Here is a 19,364-nt window from a genome sequence, read left to right on the forward strand (position 1 = left end):
CCTGCAGTATCTAGGTCACTCACTGAAACTATGCTAAGTTTGTGTGAAATGGACTGAAAATCTACAGATTTACTTTTAAGCTGTCATGTGTTAGCTAGTGAAAACAAAATTCCTCTGAGACAAATCCATTTTTACTGACCTGCATGAGGAGGTTTCTGCTCTTTGTGTTGTGTTTACTTTTAGTTTTTTTTTTAATGTATATTTTATATGGGTGTGTGCTCCCATCAGCTCAAGCCTTTCAGGACCCAGGGGTGTATGGTGTGATCCAGTCTGGTGATCACAAGGGCAGAACATGTGTGGTCAAGTGGATCAAACTGAACTCAACCAGCGACGACGTGGAGGTCAGTCAGAGGAACACGACAACTGTGTGTTAAAGAGTGTATGTCTTATAGTGTATAGAGGAGAGAGACCAAAAACGATCAATGTGCAAGTACACGGAGAGGAAATACTGTCAGTTCCTCTTACCTGAAATATTGATTTTCTTACTATATTCATATTGCAAAGTACACATTTTTGCTAAAAACAGATCATTTAACATATAGTCCCTGGAGTGTGAGATACACACTATTAGTAGTTTTCCCAACAGAGGAACAAGTCTTCCACTGGTGTGTTTTAGGGTCAGGGTACGGAGTAGTTCTACTGTTGTCGAGAAATGACAAGTTATTGTATTTAGGAAAACGTCTTTCCCAGTTTTAAATCGCAAATGAATTCCCCAAACATTCAGATGTCCTAGTTTTCCACTGTCCCTTAAAAGCACTGTGCATTTGTGGAACTGCATGGAATCTCAAAACTCCATACAGTCTCTGCACAATGTAGTGTGAAATAAAAAAAATGCATGTACTACATCACCATTTATTAATATGTCCTTTTATAAAATAGTGTTCCATTTATTCAGATTGTTTGTCTGTGTGTGGATGTGAACGCATATTTATGAAACCACATTAGGTAAAAGCTATTGTACAGTTGTGTGAATTTTATTTTTCATATAGTACACATTCTTTCCTTACTTGACACTTTCTTCCCCATACAAATATATAGAGCTACAACTATTAAACAATTAATTGATTACTCATTAGCTACTAAGTTAATCTATTCTGATAATTGATCATCAGTTTGGCAACTTAAAAAAAAAAAGCTCAATTCTCAGATTCACTTAAGTTAAATGTGAATATTTATCTGTTTCTTTCCTCCTCAGTGGCAGTAAACTGAATATTTTTGGATTGTGACCAAACAGATATTTGAGTACATCACATCACACTTACTTGAGTTATCAAAAATATAATCCACAGATTAATCAAAACTGAAAATTCTTGTATGTTATGACCATGGCAGCATTCAGTCCCATTTTGTGATACTTTTACTACACATTTTTCAACTTAATTGTTCATTTGATGAATCCAGGTCATCGGTGTGGAGGAGGATGTCAGTGTTTACGACATCGCAGATCACCCAGATTTCCACTTCCGCACCACCGACATTGTCATCAGAATATGGAACTCTGAGAATGGACAGAACGACTGTGAAAATGAGGTGAAAACAAAACATAATTCCCTATCAGCTCACCATGCACTCCAAGTTTAATTTGTGGATTTTCTTGAAAAAAAATCATTGTTACGTTTAAGAATTGTTGGGTTCATGAGACATCCTAAAGTTGTAAAGCTTCGAGCTTAAAGCTACTTTTAATCATCAGTTTGGTCCCCAAATCTAATTCCAATAGAACAGCATCTCTATTGTCATTGTATAACCAAATTGAAAGTGTATCAGTCATCAAGTTGCAACATAGTAATAAAAAAAGCATACATATATTCAAGAGTATAATAAAAATTAAGTGTTAAAACCCTAAAAAACAACTAGTAAGTCTAAAACACAAATATTATGTCAGTAGAAATATAAAAAAATGCATAAAAAATGGCGAAATGTTGGGTAGATATCTTTGAAAGCTTTTTATGACAAAGATTTGATATTTGTTCTAGATACTGTGCATAACAATCAAAAGACATTATTTTACTCCATCATTTAATTTTTTTTTACGTAGTGCTCAACGTTTAGCTTCTCTGGTGGTACCAACCTAAGGCAAAAATGTCATATTATCCTTAAAGCCTCTTTGTAAGATAACTGGGAAAGCATGTTTATGCGTCCACAGAGGTCAGCTGTTGTGATGTGAATGACCCTGGTGCCTTTCCTTCAGGACAATGTTCAGGAAAACAGGACATTTTACAAATACAACACCATTTCATCTGTTTCTCATCCACCTGTGTCATGCTAAAAAACAATTGGCTCAGATCTTTGAGTCAAAATGTGTTCCATTGTGCCGTTACTTGCTGATAATGACCATCTCTACATATGTTTGTCATCAGACGTCGGTGGGTCAGGTGTCCAGAGTGGATGTAAGCAGCAAAGTGGAGGTGGTCTGGGCAGATAACTCTATGACCATCGTCTTGCCACAGGTATGGGTTTTCCCTTGATAAAACATCACCTTTGGCCTTAAGAGTGATAAGTGATGTAGCAAAATATTTACAAGTAGTCGGACTGTTCCACACAGCACCTTTACAACGTGGAGTCTGAGATCGAAGAGACGGACTACGACTCTGTGGAGGAGACGAGCAGCGTTCTGTCCACTGAGGAGTGGGAGGATGAGAGTGACAGCTGGGAGACAGATAATGGTTTGACCACGGAGGACGACAGTCACGTCAACAACGCAGACGCCACCGACACGGCGACCCCAACCCCGACGCCCACCGGCTCCTCCTTGTTCATCACCCTCCCACAGGAGGGCAGCAAAGCCGGGGTCACCAGCCCCACTAAAGGGGGCCCTGGGGAGGAGGGAGAAGGATCAGTGGCTGTGGCTAGTCCTGCATCCGGTGGAGGTGAGGGAGAGGGTTTTTAACATGTACAATATTTTCAAGGGAAATATACCAACTTCACAGTGCATCTTATGTCTTTGCTTTTCCCAAAATGTAATCAGATCTATTCTGGGTCACTGACGATATATAATCCCAGTTTGGTATGAATTCAACCAATAGTTTTGCTGCTAGAGTGTTAAAAAACAAAACAAACCAAAAACAATACCCCTCGCCTCCCCTTTGGGGGGTGGGGTAAAAATTCACCAATCAGATGATTCCTTACTTTACAAACACTATGAATAAGAGTACACATTCTGTGTATAAATTAATATTAACCTGTATTTTCATTACAGTCTATTGACTTAAATAGCTTTTTCATTTTCTTCAAAACTGTACCAGTTACCAGAACTCAACCAAAACCAAAAAGGGTTACCGAAGCACTTTGTTTTGAGCCGTCTGTACAAATCCAATCCAGCTGAAAACAAGTCGCTGTACGTCCCAGTTTTGCATCATAGCAGTAACAGACGAGCAGTGACGCACAGCTGTTTCAGAGCCTGGATTCACCTCTGCAGAGACTGAAGCTCATTTCACTTGTCAAGTCACTTCTAATCATGTGTCATCCTCACTCATGGTGACGACATATTGGTGTCTGTCCGTGATGTTACTACCTCTGTTCTGGTGTGTGTAAGGTAAATCATGTGGCTAGTGTGTAAATGACACAGAATTTAATATATTTGAGACCTTTCAGCTGATTAAACTGAAAAACATGTACTTCTGGTCACTGGAAGTCTATCAGTGTATCTCCTACATCCATCACATAGACACAGACGTACCAGACTGCTCTATTATGATTCAACTACACCCTTTCATTTTATAAAACATGTCACATCACAGAATCCACTATCTTTGACCCGTCTGATAAGTCTTTTGAGTTTACCTGTTAGAATTTGGTGTGACCTTTCAATTTCCTCTGCCAGGAACCACTCCAGGAGCAGCAGTGAACGGAGCCGAGAAGCCCAGTAAGGACGGAGGTTCTCGAGGCTTCAGAGAACTGAAAGAAGCCTTGAAGATCCTGGAGAGTCTGAAGAACATGACTGTGGAGCAGCTGTGGACCGGCGGCTCTCCGACCTCCCCCACCTCTGCCGAACCCGCTTCCACAACACACATAGCGAGTTCGGTGACGCCCACAGCTCCGGAGAAACCAACCAAGGAGAAACGCTTCCTGGATGACATCAAAAAACTACAGGAGAATCTGAGGAAGACGCTGGACAATGTGGCCATAGTGGAGGAGGAAAAGATGGAGGCAGTGGTGGAAGCAGGAGGCAGTGGAGCAGTAGTCACAGAGGTACGAGTCTGGAAGTTCTCAGATGAATGTCAAAGACAGCCACAGCAATTCTACAAAAAAGGAATCTACCCATAGAAACACGGATTACAAAAGTGTTTAGACTCTAATGGAGCTTATGTTGAAAAATTATTTTGTTATCTTGATAAATAAAGTTTGTAACTCTCCCTTGTATGTGTCAAATCAGCAAAAATAAATGCTATTTGTTTTTCCTTCATCTTATCTGCTGCCATGTTACCATTCAGGTGGAGAGACCAGGGGAGGAAAAACCCCAGCAGGAGCCCCAAACACCTGTGAGTGGACAGGAGTGGCCTAGTGAGTTTCTCAGCGACACACCAGTACTGTGCCAACAGAGTGGTGGCAAACCAGGCGTCACCTTTACCAGTGCCAAGGGAGAGGTGTTCTCTGTGCTGGAGTGGGCACCAGGTGAGGCATAAACCAGCTTTTTATTGTTATAACAGGAGACCTCAGGTTAACCTACAGTATACTGGTATAGTATACTAATAAAATGAGTGTTAACATGAACAAAAAGCTTTTTGTCAGTTTTTAACATTGAAAAAAAACATTACAGTAGTGGAAAAATCATACACAAACATAAATATTGTCATGAATTATTTGCAGAAAAATCTTTTTTTGTGTGTTTGACGCAAACAAATGTAAATGATTTTTTTTGTTTTGCTAATTGTTAACAACAAAAAATAAGAAAACTAAATTCTTGACAGTTTCAACATGTCGTGCCCTGGATGTGTTCCATTATTTTGCTTAAACATCGAGTTTGACCTTGATGGAACGGAGCATGTGCAGAAGGAAGCATATAACAATATTTGGCATCGTTCAGTGACCTAAGACTGATTCTTAATGTAATGTATCATGAATACATGGGGTGTGCAAATCTTTTTCCATCACTGTATATCTATTAAGCTGTTTAAATGGATAATTAACTTGATAAGGCCTGGGCCATTTGTTTCCAGTTGGACTCACTCAGATATAGCACAAAACAATGTAGCAGTCAGTAGCAGACGCTTCATTCATATAAAACCATGTTTTGATCAGAAAACAAAATTCGTAATTGTCACACCATAATGCGCTATTTATTTTTGCTCTTCTTTGTTTTGTTCAGCGGGTTTTAGTGGTAGAGAAATAATACTTAAACTGTTGGATCTGCTTAGTGTTAGGTTAGTTTTGCAAAGTTTGACGCGCAAGTCTTGTTTTATGAAATTATTCATGTCATACACTGGTGGTGTTGTCTGAAAATAATAGTAATATGGCAACTATTACAGCAAAATGTGGAAAAGTGAAAGGGCTGAAGATGGTGGAGATATTTTGCTTTTGTCTTCCTTCGTGTCATTTGTAAATCTATCCACCATCTTGAATAGGTCAGAGTATAATATTTGATCTGAGCAGGTTTTTGGGTATGCATAAAGTCATTGTAAATGTGTACTTTTATTTTGCATCTTTAGAGCAGCTTTGTACAGTTGTTGTTTTTTCTATTTACACCACAGGCAGGAGACTACACTGCATACATGACCTGTATCAAATTCAGAATATTGTTTGGAATAACCGTGGAGTATTAGTGTGCGTGTAAATGTAGCCGCTGCAGCTTCACATCCCTTTACAGGTTTTGTTTTGACCACTTGGACACCGAACACTCTGCTTCACATTGACAGTGACGGTGATAGTAACTGCCTCCCATTTCCTTTCTGTAATCGTACTCAAACGCCACAAACAGTCACATCCCCACTTCCTGCCGAAACAAGCCGTCTTACGTTGGAGGTTTTTATTTCCTTCTGTATTGCAATTCAATCACTATCTCTGTGTCTCGGTTGCAGACACACACTCATTCAAGAAAATGGAGTTTCAGCCAGCAGAAGCCAAGAAGTTCTTCAGCACAGTCAGAAAGGAAATGGCTCTGCTAGCGACGTCGCTGCCAGACGGCATCATGGTTAAAACCTTTGAGGACCGCATGGTGGGTTTTCTGTTTTTAACTTTATATTATTTAGCACCACATTATTAACCCTTTCATGCATACTGGTCACTACAGTAGACAGCTATTCTACATCTGTTCTCTTGTATATTCATGGATTTTATGTTTTAGGTTTCATATCAGCCAACGCAGTGGACGCCTATGCATCATCCCAAACACTGCCATTCATACCATTACTGTAACTTTGCTGTTCTTGATAAATCTGATCTGCACTAACATGTTTGAGTGTAAATCAGTTTGTTGTTATTGTTATTAGACTGTAGTTTTTTTTTGTTTTGTTTTTTTTTTGCATATTATCTCCATAAAATGAGTAATAGCTAATATTAGAGTATGTTAAAATGTGACAAAACATCAGATTAGCAGCAATAAAAAATGTATTTCATAGTTTTCACACAGTGTATCAGTAAATACATGTTTCTTTGCTTCAAAAATTAAATGCATGATGTCCAGCTGAGTGGATATTTTTTTGCAACTCCATGAAAAATAGGTTCATAAAAAATTCTTCAATGGCATTGTTTTTTTTTCAGGCCTAAAGAGGAATAAAAACACTTAGTAAAAAAAAAAAAATCTTGATAAGGGTCAAAACACGGTATTTAAAATCTCTCTGACGGGACATTTTAGAGACAATTTGACCCACATTTTTACTTTTAAATTCGTTTTTGCTTTAGTTGGACCACAAGGGATTATCCAAAACAAGGAGCTAATTTATAGTGAAATAAACGTTGGAATGGCAATCAATTAAAATTCGCTCTCTGATTGGACATTACTGTGTTTCGGCCCATTGAGGTTCTCATAATTCATGCATGAAAGGGTTAAATTTACAAGGATTCACATAAGCATCTGTGTGTGTGACGCTCTGCTTGTTTTGTTTTTTTCTTTTACACAGGACCTGTTTTCAGCTCTGATCAAAGGCCCGACTCGTACGCCCTACGAGGACGGTCTGTTCCTGTTTGACATCCAGCTGCCCAACATTTACCCTGCTGTGCCGCCTCTCTTTCGCTACCTGTCCCAGTGCAGCGGACGCCTCAACCCCAACCTCTATGACAATGGCAAAGTGTGTGTCAGTCTGCTGGGCACCTGGATCGGCAAGGTGAGGACGCTTTTACAATTCACATTCTACAGCAGGGGTGTCAAACTCATTTTAGTTCAGGGGCCACATACAGCCTAATATGATATAAAGTGGGCCAGACCAGTAACATAATATAAATAATAGCATAAGAACTAATAAATAATGTCAACTCCAAAGTTTTCTCTATACTTTTGAGTGAAAAAAAGTAAAATTCCGTCATGAAAATGTTTACATCTACAAACTGTACTTGACCATAACATGAACAAATACAAGCCTGGAAATTCTTAAGAAAAATAAGTGCAGTTTTAACAATATTACGCCTAAGTTTATCATTCATACAAATGCATTACAACTTACAAATCACGATGGATCTACAAATACACAAAACATTTAGTAACAGGCAGAATATTGGTACAATTCCACATACTTCTCTTAAGACATTTGAGTTTATTCATATTTGTTCAGGTTATTCATATTTTGCTTGTAAAAGGCTAGTCTGTAAATGTAAACATTTTTGTGTAATTTTTCTTTTTTTTTTTTTCTTTTTTTGCAGTTTTCATTATTTATAGGCTATTATGATAGTATTTTACTGGTCTGACCCACTTTAGGTTGAATTGACCTAAAATTATTTTAACATCCTTGATTGTTAATATCTAAAGTGTAATTTCTGCATTTCACAAATTCATCCCGGGGGCCAGATTGGACCCTTTGGTGGGCTGGTTTTGGCCCCTGGGCCACATGTTTGACACCTGTGTTCTACAGTGTTTGCTGACCAAGTCCAATACTGAGCCTCACCTCATACAACTCATAACGTCAACCCAATACACCTAAAAATTATGTCGTAATCCACAGGGAACTGAGAGGTGGACCAGTAAGTCCAGTCTGCTGCAGGTCCTCATCTCCATACAAGGTTAGTGTGCACAAAATCACACACCTCTCCTCTGTCCTCCTTCTCCTCTCTGCAGCACTGAAATGTTTTATTCATATGTTCATTTGCTCAGAAGGGCTCTGAGTGGAATGTCGCTCAGCCATTCAACTAAATATATAACCTCCACACCGACAGTCACTCCGCAATCTGCTCTGCTCAGTGAATTCAATCCAGATTTTAATCTAATTAATTTGTTGAGTGTACAAAAATAAGTCTCTGGTTCAGTTTTAATGTAGCCTCAAATATGTGTTCTCCTCCTGTGGTAGTGATTTTGCTTAAATCAGTCGAGAATAAATCTGTTTTCACATTGGTTGACTCCTGCAAAAATACTGAGTCAGAAGCTGAGATCTGCCTGGGGAGTGAAAGTGATAATTGCAGTTTGTCTGGAACATTGACTTCTATCTACATCCTCAGAATCAAAATAGAACAGTGATTTATCCTCATGCACCACCTTGATGCTGTGTAAAATTTCCACAAGCCTAAAATCTAATAATTAGAATTAATAAGAGTAATAACTGTAGGTCTCAGTAAACTGTTTCACACACACAGCTCTGTGGGGTTGTGTTCCTGTCACACTTTCATGCTAAATGTGAATACATTTACTTTACAACTATCTCTGGCACTGGGACTTTCTGTCATCTCTCAAACTTTTTTGCTTGAATGGACCCGAGGTAGCTCTTAAATCAGACTCATACTGGTCTTACATTGAGGGAAAAATACTGCTCATCCAATATCAGCTGCTTCAATTCTCAAATTGAATGGGGAAAAAAATGTAAACAAGCGTCTGCACATTGAAGTGTTTAAAACTCTGGATGATTATCATGTGAGCATTTGGATACACACCTTCAAGGCATCACCATCTAGGACATGATGTAGGAGAACAACAGGTTCACCAGGAACACCAGGTGCACCTTGGTGCATTAGTTGGACTCATCTAAGAGTCATGGGAGTTGTAGTCCTGGACTTAGTAGAGTATACAGACAGGCACAAAATCAAGTTGATAAATGTTTTTGAGTGGATGTGGAGTGTTCAGAGTCTTAATTTAATCATGAATTGGTTTAAGAAGTTTGTAAAAAATCTGTTTTTATTTTCCCTCTCGTACAGGCCTTATCCTCGTCAATGAGCCGTACTATAACGAGGCTGGCTTTGACAGTGACCGGGGTCTGCAGGAGGGCTACGAGAACAGCCGCTGCTACAATGAGATGGCCCTGATTAAAATGGTCCAGTCCATGACGCAGCTCCTGCAGAACCCTGTGGAGGTCTTCAAACAGGAGATCCAGGAGCACTTTGTTTCTAACGGCTGGCGGCTCGTCCACCGTCTGGAGGTGTGGCTGGAGTTGAACGACGGTGCCGAGAGGGGCCAGGCGGCGCACTCGTCTTGCCGGGCCCAGCATTCCAAGGACCGACCCTCGTCTGTGGAGCCTCTGGACGAGCAGCTGCCTCTGGGATCAGGGCCTGTTGCGGTGGCCCACAGCAGCCCGAGTAAACCCGGGGAGGAGGGGGCAATGGGTGTTAGCAGTATTCTGGAGGAGGAGCTGGAGGACTCGGGGCTGACCCCCTCCACCACAGCCACCTCTCAACAGGAGCTGAGCCACCACTCAGACTGCGATAACACCCAGGGGAACTCTGTGAGCGCCGACAGCAGGAGCGGCTCCTCAGTCCCTGGATGTGTGCCCCGTGGCGGGACGTCAGAATCGGGTTCTGCCACGGTTAGTGGAGGAGGGGTGGGCTCCACAGGAAGCCAGCCTGTGGTACGACCAAAGAAACGGAGAAAGAGCTACCGGAGTTTCCTTCCAGAGGGCAGCGGCTACCCGGACATCGGTTTTCCTCTCTTCCCGCTGTCTAAGGGGTTTGTGAAGAGTGTTCGCGGCGTGCTGCTGCAGTACAGAGCTGCACTGGCCGCCACCGGCATCCCTGAATGCACAGAGGACAAGTAAGTGCCTCCTCCAGCTCCCCGACACATCTCTGCACTGTCCTTTCCTTTCTCTTCCTTCTCTTCTACCTTTTCATCTGCCTCAGTCTGTAGAAGAGGATTCATCTCTTGTTGTCTTGGTCGGGGTTTGCTACAGTCTTAAATCCTGTGTACCCCTGTCCAGAGCTGCACTGGGCCCCCAGCACTGCCCGTATTTTTGCTCATATCCTTTATTTCCATTCCTTCACTAATCCCGCTGCCCCAAACTCCACATCGGCGCAGGAGAACGGCAGCGTTTATCAGCAGAGCGAACAGATTCGGACATGACTTGATAATGTCTTTGTTCTCCTTCAGTGTCCTCGCCGATGTCCAGTATGTGTGTGATGAATAAAGAACGGCGGACGTTACACGTGTTCATCAGTAACTATGGGGACGACCTTGTTGCACAGGAGCCGCCATCTTTGATGGGTGCTTCGGGAAACATGGAAAGCTTTTACCGGAGGCCGTTGATGGTGTATGATTCTCCCCGTCTCCCGCGTCAGGAGTTTGACTTCAGCGGAAGTGGTGTGGATGCAAAGAAGGACTGAATGAAAGAAACTGTGCCATGAACCCACCTGCACCCCCCATCCACCGATCCTCCAGCAGCCTCCATCACACAGGTGGAGAGTTGCGGGACAACCACTCTGCTGTCAGTCAGACTGATGATCGTCACTACATTTTGGACGAGGTCAAAGAATGCTGGGTTCCAATAAAAAAACTGCAAAGTCCAGCTTTTCTGGCTGTTGGGCCACAAGCGGCTCTGTGTAGCACTACTGATACTATCGCTGTAACATCCTGCACCACAACAAACCAACGGACAGTCTGGTCTGGGAGGGGTGACATATAAATACTCTAACCAGATGGGTTCTTTTTAAATAGACATCACTGGTTGTACGCTTTCTGCCAAAATTCTCTCTATCCACAAACACCACAACGCACACATCCACAAATACCCAAGTAGAACGTACTGAATGTCAGTAAAACTGCCAGCCACCACAGCTTCACCGTTCGCCAATCACTCGCACTGAACCACGCAGCAAACATCGAGTGACAAAGTTTACAATCGCCTCTGGAGGTCAGAGCGCTGTAGCCGTTTGTACAGATGTTAGCCGGGCACAGAACGACGGCGAAAGAGTTTCACTGCTTCAGGTTCGTCACAGCTTCACACGGCTGTCGCTTCTACGTTTAAAGACAAAAACCATAAAAAGTAAAGTTACATTCACTTTCTGTAGAAGTTAGAACGTTGCCTAACTTGAACCTGTGCTTTGACGTTTCGATGCGTTTTACTCACAGAGGTTAATTGTAAGTTATCAGAATGGAGCCTTTACCCACAATGCTCCACTTTTTCACTGGTCAGGAGACAGAGGTGATCCTACATTCACTGCAAATGACACAAATTTAACAAAACAAACAAAAAAAAAACCATACAGCATCCATTCCGTCATTTCATGTCAACATGTTGCCTTACTTGAATTGTTCTTAATGATCTCAGACCATCATGTGCACAGCTGCTCGTGTCCTGCTTTAGACATTTAGACACACTAGAACCACTAAACCCTGTGTTTTTCCTCCCTAATAGTGCAGATCTCTCATTTTGTTCTCGGCCGTCTCCATATTCTTATTTACCTTTCCGAAATTGCACGTGCAGAGTTTAATACCATCAGAATACAAGGTACAGTCTGTTCATGTTGCACTTATCCTATATTCTCTTTTTTTATTTTTATTTTTTTCCCTTTTTTCATCTATTCTTTTACTTGAGTGACTGCCGACTCCACAGAAGTGAAATTACAGCAACAATAAACCCTCGCTGACTGTTGCCACAGGTCTTTTATTTTCTTAAATAAACATTTTGCCACACATTTTGCTGTAATTTACTGTGAAAAGTTCAGGGACCTGACGTAAAAGTCACCTTCAGGTCCGATACATGCTTCCTGGGAGAAATCAGTGCAGTCTTTGTTTACATCTTTAGAAATAACCTCATCTCATATTTAATGTTTATTTTTTCTTATCTTGATATTCATATTATTATTATTGTAATTCTTCTTCAACAGGTCAAACAAACCCCCTGTGCTTAGTATATCTGTGAAATAATAAATGACAGAGCGTTGGCTGTCTGGTATTTACTTGAATAAAGAGCCTTGATGCTGAAGAGTGTTTGGAAAGAAGAGGTGAACCGTGAGCCAGGACTTGCTGTGTTTTAAAGAGACTTAGGAAACGAAGAGGTTATAAATGAGGGTATTTTGTTTTGCTTTGTCTTCCATTCCTCCTACCTGACTTCTGCTGGCATTCCTGTTTCAGATGTGGCAATCAGGCATCATTTTGTCCTTGTGGATTTCATTTCACTTCATTCTTTCTCTGCCTTTAACTGCTCCGGACGAGGGTGTGTTTGTCGTCTTCACCGTAGCCTTGTTTACGTTCCTGTCATTTGAGTAAAATATCACCGATACAGATCTTGGAACGAGTGTGTTTTCCCTTTTTCGTCTAATGGTTACATCTGTCAGAAGAGTTAAGAAGTACATGCCATGGATATAGTGTTTCCAGAAGGGACAAACACACAACAACGCCAAGAACAAAGAAGGTGATGTTCCTGCTCCCTCTTTTCCATTTGTCAAATTGCAAAAACAGAAAATGTGAAGCGATCTCACTAGATCTTGAAGCAAAATCTGGCAGGATATCAAGCACATGATGCTATGTACTATTTTCTGTGTATGAGTGTATATTATTCAGATTCAAACCATTATTATTATAATTATTATTATTACTACGAGAAGTTTGTTTTTACAGCCAAAGCATGTAACATGTTGCTTTAAGCCCTCTGAACGGGCTACACTCAAGACTTGACTGTACGATGTCTACATTTCCACAGTGGCCTGTTATTGATATATTAAAAAAAGAACTAATAAAGTTATGATTTGTAGCCTGATTCCCTCTGTACAGACATCATGACTATATTGAAATATATAGATGCATATATATTTAACACAAACTTGAGTTCAAACAAGTCATGTGGATGCTTGGGGCATATATGTACAAAATGCTGAGTGTGTACTGTACTAATTATTTCATTTCTCATTTTTTAATGGTTTACTTTTGTTGCGTTAAGACAACTGTATAGTGATGTATTAAACTTTGCAAGCAGTACTATAGTTACATTGTGGCCTTTATTACTTTCAGTCATCTCCATGTTTCAGATGCGTCTTCTATACATATCCTTATTTTGTTTCTCACTTGTCACGATGTACTTGGGAATAATAAAGTTTAGTAACATCAGACATTTAGGATCAGAAATGTTCCAGCTGCAGCGCAGTGGGAACTGGCAACCTGGATGCTGAAACACTACTGACTTGGTGATTGGCAGATAGGTGATGGGCGGAGCATCAGACCAAAACACAAAATGACAACATGAACTTTACTTCTGGGCTGACGCTGAGCTTTTCAAATGTGAATATTCTGGCTGGACTACTACTGTCAGTGATATCAGTATTTGAAATGAACATGATTCCTTACTGTCTGGTGACATTCAGGACCATTTTGTGATTAAATGGAACATAATTCTTACATACAGCACCTGTAAATGCAGTGTGATGTCTGACATGAGCCACATGTTTGTAGTTGAACCACTGCACAGGCCACTGATCAAACACTGCATTATGTTGCATTCACTGAACACTGGGATTCTCTGTTTGCGTATCAAACAAACTGCCTTTGAAAAGACACTGCTCACAAATATCTAATATTCACTCTGACTTTAAAATGAATGCGCTGGTGTTAATCTAGCTCTAACCTGTCACTGAGGGGTCAACCTGAGTCCAGTCTGAATGTAGACAGCGCCCTCTTTTGGAATCCAGTTAAACAACAGCACAGACTCACTGTGTCCTTCACCTCCAGATCTCCACATTCAACATAAAACTGCCTTTGATTGTTGTGCTCTTTGTTATTCGGTTTCCTTGGAGACGTTATGGGTCTGATTGAAATGGTCCATGAGTCGTATTTATGGAGAGACATTTGTTTCTTTATCAAATAGAATAGATTTGTAACCAAAAAAGAGATTTAAGAGCGAAAGACAATAAGTGGCAATCAAAAAGAAAGGTCATGTTGCTTACAGTGTAAACCAGTCCTCTTTGCTTGCGAGTTACAACTGCACTTAGTAGGCGGGGCCTAGGCTGATGGATGAGAGAAGAGTTTCTATTGGTGGGTTTGACCTGGCTCCAGCGCCGGCTACACCTTCCACGTTAAACTCATAGTGATGGGACCTTAGGTTCTTTGAAGGGAGCCGTTCACTGAAAAGAGCCGTTCAAACGACTGGCTCTTTTATGTTTTTTGCATTTTTTTGAAACGCTAATGTTTTAATGACTAAATAGGCTACATGTGATGATTGACATTACATTTTAAAGGTGTTTAATTGGTGCGGCAGTAAATATTTAGTTTTTAGTTGGTTCAAATGTGTGGGCTAAATACGTGACATGAGAGGTGACATTAGGCAAATGCTGGAGAATGACCAAAAACATCACGGTTCATTATGTGGACTAGTCTGTAATCTAAAAATGAAGAAGAAAATAAAACATTTTCTTATGAAATAACATTTTATTCTCCTCAAAACAAGAACAATAAATGTGTGTAAACATATGGAAAAAACTGCACAAAACACAACAGTGATTAATCACTGCAATTACTGAAATACCTGAACTGTAGTGCAATTCTCAAGTTATATGCCCATCTTTTCTTTCTGAAAAGTGCATCCAAATACTCCTCCTTTTTCTTTGGCTCATTACTCACAGGTGGTCACTCACTCTCAGACTTTTCTATGTTCATGTTGTTTCTATGTTGCTAACTACTTGCTATGAGACATGCGCAGTGCATTCTTTTTTTTCTGCCCAAACATTCTCCTCCTGCCTAATGCCTCCCCAGTGACACTAAATTGACAGGCAATTGGACACTCCCTCCTTAAAAAAAAAAAAAAAATGAACGGCTCTTTACAAAGACTCGGTTCACATCGTTCATTTCAAAGAACCGTTCAAAAGACTCGATTCGCTCGTGAATGTCACATCACTATAAAGTCACTTCTTCCTTCTGTTATGCTACTGGAGGTAAGTTGATAGTCTATTACTTTTTGAAACTGAAATGTGTCCCATAAGTTATGAATTAGGCTGAACAGTGTGGGCTACAGCCTGCTGTACAGTCACAGCCTCAGCAGAGTTACAGGAGGTGTTTACAGTGTAGGACTGTGACGTCAGCATTAGTGTTGTCAGGTAGACACGGTCAGGAACTCCTGATTTTTAGAGCAGATTGATGCTTACTGTGGAAATTTCACCATTTCTCCAATCCTGGACTGAATAGCCTTATAAGGTAAGGTCTGACAGAAGGCAGGAACCGAACCATACCGTACCGTACCGTACCATACCATACCATACCATACCATACCATTCCAACTTTATTTATAAAGCACTTTAAGAACTTTACAGCCAAACACAAAGGACGAAAGCAGCTGTTTTTAACTGAGGCAGAGTTTAATGTTAACATTAATAAAGTGAACAGTAACTTCAACTGGGGCTGGGCGATAAAACGTAAATGATATATATCGCGAAATACCGAGGTGAAGTTAGCAGCAGGTTGGATATTCGACGGACATTCAAAAGCCATCGCCTTAGGGACTATCAATAAATTACTGCTCTAAACGTTTTTCTTCAATAGCTTCTCAGTCATGTGACCCAGTGACTCCAAACCAGTCTCACATTATTATAATAAAGAGGACCTTTAGGAAACACCACTTCATATTTCTCTCCAGTCTATATGAATATTTTTTATTTATTTATTTATTTATTACAAAAAAGTCTGTTTTTTTAATAGCTTCTCAGTCATGTGACCCAGTGACTCCAAACCAGTCTCAAATTATATGAATAATATTCATAAAAAATATTAATATAGACTGGAGAGAAATATGAAGTGGTGTTTCCTAAAGGTCCTCTTTATTATAATAATGTGAGACTGGTTTGGAGTCACTGGGTCACATGACTGAGAAGCTATTGAAGAAAAACGTTTAGAGCAGTAATTTATTGATAGTCCCTAAGGCGATGGCTTTTGAATGTCCGTCGAATATCCAACCCGCTGCTAACTTCACCTCAGTTCGCGAAATAACTTGATAGAAATATGAGACCTGCTCGATACAATTTCAATAGAATTCATTCGTCCATGTTTTGACAGACATAAGAACAGCCAATCATAAGTAAGTAGCGCCGCACCGAACCAATCACGCTAAAGCCTTGTCAAGTTAGGTTGATGTACACAGCACAGGTGTAAGAGCAGCCGCAGCACACACACTAATGTTTGGGCTGCAGTGGGAGGTAATGAGTGTTCCTTAAGGAGAAAATGTGACCCAGAACTCAGGCGACCAGGTTACTGAAAAGTAGGGTGTGAACCATTTCAGTTCAGGGCCTTCAATACAATACAGAGGTGTACTGAACAAATACATGTAGCCTATGAGAAGAATGCAAACACTCACCTTTCCTTAAGTTTCACTTTCAGTTTACACCAGTTATGTCAGATAAGGAACACACCCCCTGGTATATACCCCCAGTATTGTTTGGTGAAGATGGTCTGTTTTGTTTGTGTTCTCTTTTAAAACTTGAAATCTTTTGCCTGTTGGTCAGACTTTTAGTTTAGTTTTAAATATACGTGCCTGTTTTATTTTTCTGAAACAGTTGGATAATGTCCTTCAGCACATCTGTCATGTTCAACCTCTGACAGAAAATAAATCATATTTAAATCAAAAATAATCTTCTGATGTCTTCACAACTAACTTATGAGTAACAAAAAATTTAAGCTTGACAAAAATAATGATTTGATTTATATCATGATACATATCGATATCATCTGAAATTAAAAAAATTATCATGATATGATTTTTTTTCCATATCGCCCATCCCTAACTTCAACAGTCTTCAACAGTACATTACCTTCACAGAGATGTTAACAAACAGAAAATAGAAAGTTACCAAAGAGGCCACCCTCAGAGTATCCAAATGTAGCAGTATACAGGATGTCCACAAAGTCTCTTTACAATTTAAAATAATTTATTACTTTAGCAATTGACAAGATATGTTCGTCAGATTTGTTCTATGTACTCAGTGGTTATCAAAGTTTTTAATCATTTTGTGGGATCATGTGCAATTGAAGCATGGGTCCATTTTTTTAAAATTATTTATGTATTTATTTTTCAATAAGAGATCAATTACTGCAAACGTTTACCTTGACCTTTTGACTGAATATGTGACACCACAGCTGGATGACCTTCAACCAACCATCATTTTCCAGGTAGATGGTGCACCACCACATCAGGGACTGCATGTTGGTGGGTCCTGAAATCAAACATTTCCAGATCGGTGGATTGGAAGGGACGGTCCATTTCCCTGTTCCCTTCATTCACCAGATTTCATTCAACCTGGGTTTCTGTCTGTGGGGTTATGTTAACAATATTATGTATTGAACAAAGATACAGGACATTAACGACCTGAAGTATAAGATGACTGATGCCGTTGACACCACTGATGAGGCTATACTACAGCCAACATGGCAGGAAATCCAGTATGGTATTGATGTGCTTCATGCACTTAATGGTGCCCATTGTCAGAATTAATCAATATTTAATTAACATTTAATTAGCATTTAATCAAAATGTAATTATCTTAAAAGATCCTTCATATTATTTTACTTTAGATACTTAAAGTCTTAAGTTTAATCACATATTAGTTAGTAGTAGTTAATGTTTTAAGATAATTTCTTTGTTTCACTAGATTTCTTTGTTACACATAGGATCATAAATTGTAGGAGATAAGACGTAAACATGGTCAGTATAGGGTCAAACATCTGCTTGACCTTAGAGTCAGGTAATACCAGTCTGTTTTTTGCAGCTCTGCAAAGACATGGGAGTCTTAAGGAGCAACGTGAAGCCGCTGGAGAAAAGCCAACCCACTGACACTTATCCAAGGAACCCATCAGAAGATGAGATCAACCTACATTTCTAGATAACCACTGTCTACTATAAAATACATGGTCAGGAAAAGAAGAGTGAGTCAGACTTTACAAACTGTCAGGGAAATAAAGAGACCCACAGCTCTGTACGACTTATCAGCTGCTACTTTGTAAATAAATAGTTTAGTGAGACCGCCTGAACTCACTGTTATTCTTTATAAACGAACATGCAGGAGAATACAGACACATAAAAGGCAATGAAGACAAAATGTGATTCTCCAACACCATATAGAAGTGTGTTAAATGAGGCAAAGAAAACCTTCAGTATCTAGTTTTCATTTTGAAATAATTTCCACAGATTTATCTATTAATTTGGTTTTGTAATACATTTGTTAAATTGTAAAGAGGGGCGACACGGGGGTGCAGTGGGTAGCACTGTCGACTCACAGCAAGAAGGTTCTGGGTTCGATTCATGTGGGTTCTCTTCAGGTACTCTGGCTTCCTCCCACCATCCAGAAACATGCCCTGATAGGTTAATTGCTCAACCTAAGTTGAATGTGAGAGTGACTGGTTGTTTGTCTCCGTATGCCTGTGATAAACTGGTGACATGTCCAGGGTGTACCCATAGGTGGGATAGGATAAAACACCCCCCATGACCCTAGTGAGGATAAAGGGGCTTCAGAAGATGAATCAGTGAAACTGTAAAGTGACTGTATGGATACCCTGTATATTTCCACAGATAACGTTAGACCAACATTACTTCAACCTATGTTAACTTTTGAGATGCTGGTGATTTTGGAAAACTGACAAGTATTCTAGCACCTGAGCCCAAGTATGACCCACTCTCCTCTGCTTCTGATTGGCTAAAACTGTGGCTCTGGCCAGTGCTATAGGTCAAAAATGGCGTCAGTTTAATGATAAGAGGATTACCCTCATGGTACTACAACAAAAACACATGTAGTTTGATGGAAACTTTTTTTTGTCTTTCAAGATATTCATCACATTGTTTAAAAATGTGATGAATATCTTTTGAGAAATGTGTTACACGTTAACAGGACTAAACTCAGTCTCAGTGCAGGTAGCTGGAGTAAAGATATAAAGCGAATTTGGATTAGTTTAACTATGGCTTCATATTTACTGGTTCGATGATAAAAATTTGGACAAACAGATCAGTTGTGTTCCAAAAGCAGCCGCTGTAACATAAACCAGACCACAAACAGTTTGATCTCATCATTTATTTCATTTTCAATCAGAAACAATTAATAGAAAATTACAGACA

The 19,364-nt window shown here is 40.0% G+C and overlaps 1 protein-coding gene across 2 annotated transcripts in view; it reads left to right on the forward strand.

Moving 5' to 3' along the window:
- Positions 1 to 13,263, forward strand: part of ube2o (ubiquitin-conjugating enzyme E2O) — a 44,782-nt gene extending 31,519 nt beyond the window's left edge. Inside the window, exons 13-23 of one of the 2 annotated variants that reach the window (XM_030136541.1) lie at positions 229 to 341; positions 1,402 to 1,530; positions 2,358 to 2,447; positions 2,543 to 2,867; positions 3,821 to 4,188; positions 4,431 to 4,611; positions 6,015 to 6,151; positions 7,056 to 7,259; positions 8,091 to 8,148; positions 9,271 to 10,099; positions 10,433 to 13,263. In XM_030136541.1, the coding sequence (XP_029992401.1) occupies positions 229 to 341; positions 1,402 to 1,530; positions 2,358 to 2,447; positions 2,543 to 2,867; positions 3,821 to 4,188; positions 4,431 to 4,611; positions 6,015 to 6,151; positions 7,056 to 7,259; positions 8,091 to 8,148; positions 9,271 to 10,099; positions 10,433 to 10,469 (2,471 nt within the window). In that variant the 3' untranslated portion in view covers positions 10,470 to 13,263. Of the gene's footprint in view, positions 1 to 228; positions 342 to 1,401; positions 1,531 to 2,357; positions 2,448 to 2,542; positions 2,868 to 3,820; positions 4,189 to 4,430; positions 4,612 to 6,014; positions 6,152 to 7,055; positions 7,260 to 8,090; positions 8,149 to 9,270 lie in introns of both variants that reach the window. The other variant, XM_030136548.1, reaches the window with a different exon arrangement.
- The last annotated feature ends 6,101 nt before the right edge of the window (positions 13,264 to 19,364 follow it).

Source organism: Sphaeramia orbicularis, chromosome 1 (genome assembly GCF_902148855.1).
Source record: "Sphaeramia orbicularis chromosome 1, fSphaOr1.1, whole genome shotgun sequence".
Classification (NCBI taxonomy): Eukaryota; Metazoa; Chordata; class Actinopteri; order Kurtiformes; family Apogonidae; genus Sphaeramia; species Sphaeramia orbicularis.